This window comes from Nicotiana sylvestris, chromosome 5, assembly GCF_000393655.2.
Source record: "Nicotiana sylvestris chromosome 5, ASM39365v2, whole genome shotgun sequence".
Classification (NCBI taxonomy): domain Eukaryota; kingdom Viridiplantae; phylum Streptophyta; class Magnoliopsida; order Solanales; family Solanaceae; genus Nicotiana; species Nicotiana sylvestris.
In genome coordinates, this window is record NC_091061.1 from 55,487,448 (window position 1) to 55,496,711 (window position 9,264).

The following is a 9,264-nucleotide window of genomic DNA, read 5'->3' on the forward strand; positions in this document are numbered from 1 at the left end:
CCCTCCATTATTCGCTATCTTGAAACATTAATAGGGGATTTATTCACTGCTCGATTTGCAACGATTCGATGAGATACTTTTCCCAAAATTAGGGGGAGAAAATGGTGAAACCAAACGGGAAATTTTGTGGAAAAATCCATCATTGTCTCATCTTGATCCACATGCCTCTATTTGTGAAAAAAGAGGTATAAAAGATCCATTTGCAGAAAATAACAAATCAAATGCCAGACGCATTTACGGATCTGAAAAGAATAACAAAATCACATATCCCTACAGAGAATGTTCCAATCCGTATTGATGTCCATATTGGATGATCTTCTAGTGTCATAGCTAATGGGTCAAAAGCACGCCTAAAACGTGGCAGACCATTGGGTTCTAAGGATCGAAACCCTAGAAAAAGGAAAACAAATGATCAAAATGACACTACGAAAGAGTCTCACGAAGGAATCCACGATTTAATAAATTCTAAGATTCATGAGGAAACCACTGAGCCCGAGACTCAAGAAAATAAGGAACTTTCAATAAATCCAATCGATATTGAGACAAATTTGAATTGAGTGGATATAGTAGTGGATTATGTCTTTGCATATAATGTTACATCTAGTATTATACAAGATAGTGAGGATCTTGAACCTCAATCTGTTGGAGAATGTCGACAAAGACGTGATTGTCCAAAATGGCAAGAAGCAATCCAATCAGAATTGAATTCACTTGCGAAACGTAAAGTTTTTGGACCTGTAGTCCAAACACCTAATCGTGTTAAGCCTGTTGGCTATAAATGGGTCTTTGTACGCAAGAGGAATGAGAAAAATGAGGTACAAAGATATAAGGCACGCCTTGTTGCACAAGGATTTTCACAAAGGCCTGGTGTCGATTATGAAGAGACATATTCACCCGTTATGGATGCTATAACGTTCCGTTGTCTCATTAGTTTTGATGTCCATGAAAAGCTTGACATGCACTTAATGGATGTGGTTACCACCTACCTTTATGGCTCACTTCATAATGAGATATACATGAAAATTCCCGAGGGATTTAAAATGCCTAACGCATATAGTTCGAAGTCCCGGGAAATATTTTCAGTCAAATTGCAAAGATCTTTGTATGGTCTAAAGCAATCAGGACGCATGTGATATAATCGTCTTAGTGAATACTTATTAAAGGAAGGTTATATAAATGATGTCATCTGTCTATGTGTTTTTATAAAGAAAACAACATCGGAATTTGATGTACTTGCCGTATATGTTGATGATATAAACCTTATTGGAACTCCTATAGAACTCCAAAAGGCAATTGATTATTTAAAGAAGGAATTCGAGCTGAAAGATCTCGGAAAGACAAAATTATGTCTTGGTTTGCAAATTGAACATTTGGCAAACATAATTTTTGTTCATCAATCTGCCTACGTAGAAAAGGTATTGAAACGGTTTTACATGGATGGAGCACATCCATTAAGTACTCTGATGGTTGTTTGATCATTTGATGTGAATAAGGATTCATTCCGATCTCAAGAAAAGAATGAAGAGCTACTTAGTCCTGAAGTACCATATTTTAGTGCAATTAGTGCACTAATGTATCTTGCTAATACTACAAGGCCTGACATAACTTTTTCAGTCAATGTCTTAGCAAGATATAGCTCTGCTCCTACAAGGAGACATTGGAATGGAATCAAACATGGAATGGAATCAAACACATATTGCGGTATCTAAAAGGAACTACCGATATGGGATTATTTTATGGCAATAATTGCAGTTCCGATCTTGTTGGTTATGCCGATGCTGAGTATTTATCTGATCCACACAAGACTCGATCTCAAACAGGTTATGTGTTTACCTGTAGAGGCACTGTCATATCTTTACAATCGACTAAGCAATCAATCGTGGCTACTTCATCTATCATGCTGAGATAATTGCTATTCATGAAGCAAGTCGAGAATATGTGTGGTTGAGGTCTATAATACATCTTATTCGAGACAAATGTGGTTTGAAATATGACAAACTACCCACGATTTTGTACGAAGATAATGCAGCATGCATAGTCCAATTGAAGGGAGGATTCATAAAAGGAGATAGGACAAAACACATATCACCAAAGTTATTTTTCACACATGATCTTCAAAAGAAAGGTGATAAATGTGCAACAGATTTGTTCAAGTGATAATATGGCTGATTTGTTCACAAAATCTCTACCGACGTCAACCTTCAAGAAACTAGTGCACAAGATTGGGATGTGAATACTCAAGGATGTGAAATGATGTTCTCATCAGGGAGAGTTTAATACGTGTTGTACTCTTTTTTCCTTACATGGTTTTATCCCACTGGGTTTTTCTTGCAAAGTTTTTACCGAGGCAGCCAAACAACGTATTATTAAACATGTGTACTTTTTTTCTTTACTAGATTTTTTTTCATTGGGTTTTATTTTAGTTAAGGTTTTAACGAGGCACATTACTTATTGAGTAGACATTTAAGGAGGGGTGTTATGAATAAAATTATAATTAGAGTGAATGTCTATCTTTTAGAGAGTTTTACTTTGTGGCTAAGTCATTTTCCCTTATAAATAGAAGGGTCTTACCCCATTATAAATCATCCCAAAATTCAATAAGAATTTCCTTTCTCTTTCTCTGCAATATTGTTCTTCTTCTTTTATTGTTTTATTACATTTATAATAATAATATGTTAAAAATTTACTACAGAAAAACAAGGACGGCGTAATATTATTAAAAAGTCAGACAAGGGAAGTTTTTAAAATTGTTCCTAAAAAGAATACTTCCTCCGGTTTACAATAAGTGACCAGTTTACTTTTTCATTTTGGTCCAAAATAAGTGTCCAGTAATGTAATCAAGAAAAAATTCAATTTGTTTTTACTCTTTTACTCTTATGTGCATATCCCTAAAAAGTTTTCTCACTCCTCACTATAACTATGTGACCAATATTTAATAAGGGTAGTTTAGTCATACTAGATATTTTTGTATATGATTTAACATTTTCTTAATGAGCATGTTAAAAGGAAACTAGTCACTTATTGTGAACCGGAGGGAGTAATAGTAAACTTGTAATTACTACTCCCTCATTTTCCATTAGAGGAGCTTGGATTTGTAACTTGGCTTATCAATTCACACTTACTCTACTCAAATTAGGATCATTCTTCATATAATATAATTCATTAGTTTAGATCTACAAAAATAATCACTTGTCACTGGGGCGAATCTATGTAGAAGTGACAGGTGGTACACTACCCGGTCGCTCGGGTATAATTTCATGTACGTATCGGGTAAAATTTTGTGTACGAATTAGTATTTCACATAGAAATGGTATATAACAATTACCCCCATGACAAAATGACTGTATACCTCTCACCCATATTGCCAATTTACTTTTCTATGAACAATCATTCAAGATTGTTTTCTTTTCTACTCTTTTTCTTAACTTCTTTTATCTATTATTTTCATAATTTTTTTTCTATATACAATCTCATTTTTATTAGTTGTTTAGATTATAAAATTATGTTTGCATGTGTTTTCTTGTTCTAAAATTCAAATATATTGTTTCTTTTCTCCTCTTTTTCTTAACTTCTTTTATCTTCATTTTTATTTTCTCTATATAAAATTTCATTTTTATTAGTTCTTTAGATTATAAAAGTATATTGGCCTATGTTTTCTTGTTCTAAATATCAAAATTTTTTACTTGAATATGTTTTTAATTATTTTCTTTTTTATCTAGTTAATATTATTTTTTCCTGGAAAAGGACCAAATATATTCAATTTTGTTATCATGTGTTTATTTATGCACCAAAAAATCTTGTAAAGCAAATCAAATTAACTCAAAAGTGGATTGAACCGAATCGAATTAATTTAAAATAAAGCGAACCGGCAAAATGCATGTATACCCAAATTCAACCTCTTTGACTACTAGTAAGTTTAGATTAAATACATTGATACTCACAACTACCAAATTCATCTATTTGTCACGTTGGCAAATAGATAAACATGACCAAATGAAGATCATTCCACTGAAAAATAACTTAAAACCCCTTCATCGAGAATCCAGATATGGGACATCCAATTAAATTCCTTAAATTAAAGTACCATATCACTCAGAGACCAAAAAAATAATCTGTGCTTAGACCTGAGCACTAAGTTTGTTAAAAAGAAATTTTGTAGCAAAAGACAATGTAGCAGGAGACAGGTAGCAAGATGCAATTGAAAGTGCACCACGCTGTTTCATCCTGACAATTTGATTTATGCTTCGGAAACTTGAACATCCCTCATTTTTTTTGTATTACTACGAGAGTGTTCACCATAAGAAGCAACACTTCTTTTAATAAGCAAAAGGAGATTCAAAGAAAAGAAATATTTATCATGTCACAATCCAACAATTGGCCCAACTGACAGAAAATCAGTTAACCATAAAATAGAAAAAAATAGTTGGCATTGATATTAATCTATGCTTCCCTTGACACGTCCATTAAATATCAATAAACCAATGCACGCAACGCCTCGGAAAGCAATTTCCCAAATTTCTAATCAGTTTTTGATACACTAATTGATTAATTTTCATGAATTGAAGTACCTAACAGAAATTCTATAAAAAAAAACAAAAAGGAATCGATTAAACATGGACTATGCCGGAAATTTTTAAAAAGAAAACCTACCTTTAGGCTTGAGGACTTTCACCATTTTTCACAGCATTTGAACTCTAGCTTTGCGTCGGTTAAATAGGCTAGCACAGGTTTTGGATGAAACCCTAATTGTTTTTATGAAGTTTGGGCCTTGGGCTATGTGTTATCAAAATGGCAGGTTATAACAGGCCCATTCAACTATGTACATAGTTGATCAAAATTGGTCCAAACTTATACCACATCTCATAGCTAGGTATCATTTTTGTCAAGGGATTGTTTCGTCCATCTACTAGTTATGTAGTGAATATACAATAAAATTTATTATAGAATAGATAATTAATAATCCAAATGGTTTTCATATGATACCAAAGTCAAAAATTGCAGTAATACATACATATACATGTTTTAGTTTTAACAAACTTGAAATGTCAAAAATATTACTAAGATTCCTTACCATAGCATGATCATGTTTTTCAATAGTATTTATTTACTAAACCAAAATGCTTCTAATTCATACTTTTGTTTCATATTCTATTTCACATAAAGTAATTCATAAATTCTCATATTGGTACATATTTGTTATACTGAAAGAAAATAGGAAAGAGACATTGTATAAATATTAGGCGTAATGGCTTTCTGGCCACTTAAACATGAAGAGCTTTTAAAAGCCGATACATGAACTTTAAACTTTTCCATTTGAACACTCGAACTCATGATTCCCTTAACTAATAAACACATTTGAGCGTTGACCATGCCCATGTGGCATCAGTTGGTCCTAATCAGCTTGATGCGTGAGGAACACGACGCATAGGAGCGCGAAAGCCCTCTTACAAACGCCCAACAGTCCAAAATGGGTTGTATATGCATAAGAAATGGGAAAAAAGAGATGTTGGCATGTTCCACAATTGCTAGTGAAGTTGGAGTACCTCAATGAAGGTGTTCATGCGAAACAGAGAGAAGCCATATCGAAAGAAAAATAAGATGGAATGGGCGAAGGACACAAGGGTTTGGAATATAGGGAGCTTCGATTGGGAAGTGAGGTTTTGAAAACGAACTCATGTCCATCCCAAATGCCAAATGAGGAATTAGATTCAAAAGGTCGGACAGAGAGATCTAGATGTTTAGTGTAATTCAAAGTGTGGTAGTTCTTGGGGTGAAGAATAGAGGCACCGGCCTCGAATGTCTCGCCGAAAATAGTCACCGCTGCCATGTGCCCTCGCCGACAGCATCGTGCTGCTTGAAGATTCTGATTGTGCCGATTTCGAAGTTTGAATAGCTCTGCATGAAGTGCGCCACGGAGGAGCGACCGATTCTGCTGCTGATAATGCAGACAGTCGAAGATTATTCCGTAGAGATGAGCTTCTAAAATAAGCTCAAAAATATTTTAGTGAAGTTTGACTAATTAATGGTACAAAATGCCTACTCATAAGATGTGTAACAAATTAGTCATTTGCTGACTGGACAGACACGTCTGTGTATGTGTAATACACGCGCGTAGACTGAATGGTCAGATGTGTTTATTAGTAAAGGAAATCATGAATTCGAGTGTTCAAATGGGGAAGTTTAAAGTTTATGTATCGGCTTTTAAAAGTCCTACAAGTTTAAGTGGCGAGAAAGCCATTACGCCTAAATATTATAAAAAGTTTTACTTTGAAATTATATTTTCTTATTTGGAAGACATGCCCTTAGTTGATGGAGAAAATCCTATTGTGTCAGAAGTTGTCTAAAACAATATGCTTAAATCTGGAGATTTGATCGTTATAATTCACACATTAATTGTTAAATGATAACAACAACAAGAGGAACGATGAACCTCAATTTCAAACTAGTGAAGGTTGACTGTTATGAATCGTCATTATTCATTTCAGTCATTTAAACCTGTTTATTAATATATATATATATATATATATATATATATATATATATATATATATATAGACAAAAAAAATACTCAATCCGGTCCACAATAAGTGTCCATTTATATAATCAAGAAAAAATTCAATTTGTTTTTTCAAAATTACTCTTATGTGTGTATCCCTAAAAAGTCATTTACTTCTCACATTTGAGAAGAGAAGCACTACAAGAAAGCAGATCTTTCTCAAAAGTATAAACTCCAAGGGTGGAGCCCCCCCAATATTCAGGTTGATTGAAAAGAATCCTTGAATACTTGTTGAATGTTCTTTAGGTAGCACATAGGTGTTGCCTCGTTAAAAACCTTGCCAGTAAAACCTATTTGGGATAAAACCCGATCTAAGGGAAAAAGAGTGCAACGCATGCTTTCATACCCAAGGCCTTTGAGCTGAAAGGTGACTCGATATCTCCAATTGAATATCTGCAAGGAGTTAGTTTTAAATACAAATAGAAAAGGGGAGAAGGTCATACCTCAGCAGTAATATCGCTTGAGCAACGATACATTTCAATTGTTTGGTAGTTGCTCGCCTTTCATTGTGCTAAGTTTGTAGGATCCTTTCCCTACGACTCCGAGGACACGGTACGATCCTTCCTAATTGGGACCTAGTTTCCCTTCGTTTGGGTCTCGAGTGTTAAGAGTGACTTTTCTCAGGACTAAGTCCCCGACTATGAAATATCGAAGGTTCGTCCTTCTGTTGTAATACCTTTCGATCCTTTGTTTTTGCGCGGCCATTCAAATTAACGTGGCCTCTTGTTTTTCATCGAGTAGTTGGAGAGAAGTATTCATAGCTTCATGATTTGAGCCCTCGGTGGCATACTGAAACCTGACGCTAGGTTCTCCGACTTCGACTGGGATCAATGCTTCGGATCTGTATACCAAAGAAAATGGGGTCTCCCCCATGCTCGACTTCGACGTCATTCGATATACCCATAGCACTTCGGGCAACACTTCTCTTTATTTCCCATTTGCATCATCTAACCTTTTCTTTAAGTTTTGAATGATGGTTTTGTTTGTGGTCTCGGCCCGACCATTTGCACTTGGGTGGTAAGGTGCTGATAGGATCCTTTTGATTTTATGGTCCTTAAGGAATTTTGTTACTTTGCTGCCAATGAACTATTTCCCATTGTCACATGCTATTTTTGCGGGTATCCCGAACCGACATATGATGTGGTCTCATATGAAGTCGATGACTTCTTTTTCTTTTACCTTCTCGAAGGCATGTGCTTCAACCCACTTTGAGAAGTAGTTAGTCATAAACAAAATAAATCTAGCTTTACCTGGTGCCATTGGTAGGGGACCGACGATATCCATCCCTCATTTCATGAACGGTCATGGGGATAGGACTAAATGGAGTTGTTCACCGGGTTGATGGATTATTGGTGCAAATCTTTGGCATTTATCACACTTTCGAACGAACTCCATGATATCCTTTTCCATGTTATCCCAATAATACCCCGCTCTGATCACCTTGCGAACCAGAGAGTCTGCACCAAAATAGCTCCTACAAGTACCCTCGCGGATTTCCCGTAATACATAATCGGTGTCCCCGAGTCCCAAGCACACTGCCAATGGTCCATCGAAGGTTCTGTACAACGTTTCATTTTCATCGAGTGAGAATCGAGCTGCTTTGGCTCGAAGTGCTCTTGACTCTTTTGGGTCCTCGGGGAGCTTCCCATGCTTCAAGTAGTCGATGTACTTATTCCTCCAATCCCACGTTAAACTTGTTGAATTAATCTCTGCATGGCCTTCTTCGACCACCGGCTTCGATAGTTGGACAACAGTCTCCAGGACGATATCATCTTCTTCTGCCGATGACCCCAAGTTTGCAAGTGCATCGGCCTCGCTATTCTGCTCCCGAGGTACATGATCCAGTGTCCATTCCTTGAAGCGATGCAATGTCACTTGAAGTTTGTCCAAGTACCTCTGCATTCAGTCGGCTCGAACCTCGAAGCTCCCGTTTACTTGATTTACCACCAAAAAGGAGTCACACTTTGCCTTGATGACCTCTGCCCCAAGGCCCTTGGCTAGTTCGAGACTGCAATCATGGCCTCATACTCGGCCTCATTGTTAGTCAATTTAGAAGTCTTGATAGACTGCCTAATGACACTACCCGTAGGTGGTTTGAAAATGATGTCGATCCCGGATCCTTTTGTAAGCACGTGATTTTTGACCCTCCCCGAGAATTTTCACATTTTTAGCGTGAATATGTGAAATTGGGTCTAGAAAAGCTATTTTAACTATTTTTACTTTATTTCGTTGCAAAAAGAAAAAATTTCAAAAAAAATATATATATAGAAATTTTAGTTTATGTATCTCTCATAAACTTGAAAAATACAAAAATTGCACTTTATTTTTGTACTTTATATAATTTCGAAAATTACAAAAAAATAAATAAAATATAGTTCTATTAAGGTTTTATAGTCATTTTAACTTTGAAAAATACAAAAATATTACCTCATATTTTATCTTAATATTTAAAACGAAAATTACAAAAAAAATAGTTTCATTAATATTTTGTAGCTATTTTAAATCTTGAAAAAATATTTAAAAAAAAGATATAGTTTTGTTTAAATACTAGTCTTATTTTTGGTAGTTATTTTGCTTACATAGGACTAGTTAAGCAACGTGTTCCTATTTCTCGGGTTCGGGCAAAAGAATAATATTCGGGTTCAAACTACCCGGTTTTAGGCCTAATTTTCGGACCTAACCCATAATAAACCGTGTCCAGGACACGT

General features: G+C 35.3%; 1 protein-coding gene and 1 non-coding gene across 2 annotated transcripts; both read right to left on the minus strand.

Annotated features, from left to right (window-relative positions):
• Positions 1–4,166: 4,166 nt before the first annotated feature.
• LOC138869891 (small nucleolar RNA snoR137) lies at positions 4,167–4,309 on the minus strand. Its single transcript, XR_011400141.1, has one exon. It is a non-coding gene; the product is annotated as a small nucleolar RNA snoR137 (small nucleolar RNA).
• A 3,549-nt stretch (positions 4,310–7,858) lies between these two features.
• On the minus strand, positions 7,859–8,458 carry LOC138868681 (uncharacterized). The gene has a single exon (XM_070146247.1). The coding sequence runs from the start codon at positions 8,456–8,458 to the stop codon at positions 7,859–7,861; it is 600 nt and encodes a 199-aa protein (XP_070002348.1).
• Positions 8,459–9,264: the final 806 nt, after the last annotated feature.

Bases quoted from the DNA above. Each gene is read 5' to 3' on its own strand.
- LOC138868681 (XM_070146247.1), bottom strand. From the start codon at position 8,458: ATGCAGAGGTACTTGGACAAACTTCAAGTGACATTGCATCGCTTCAAG.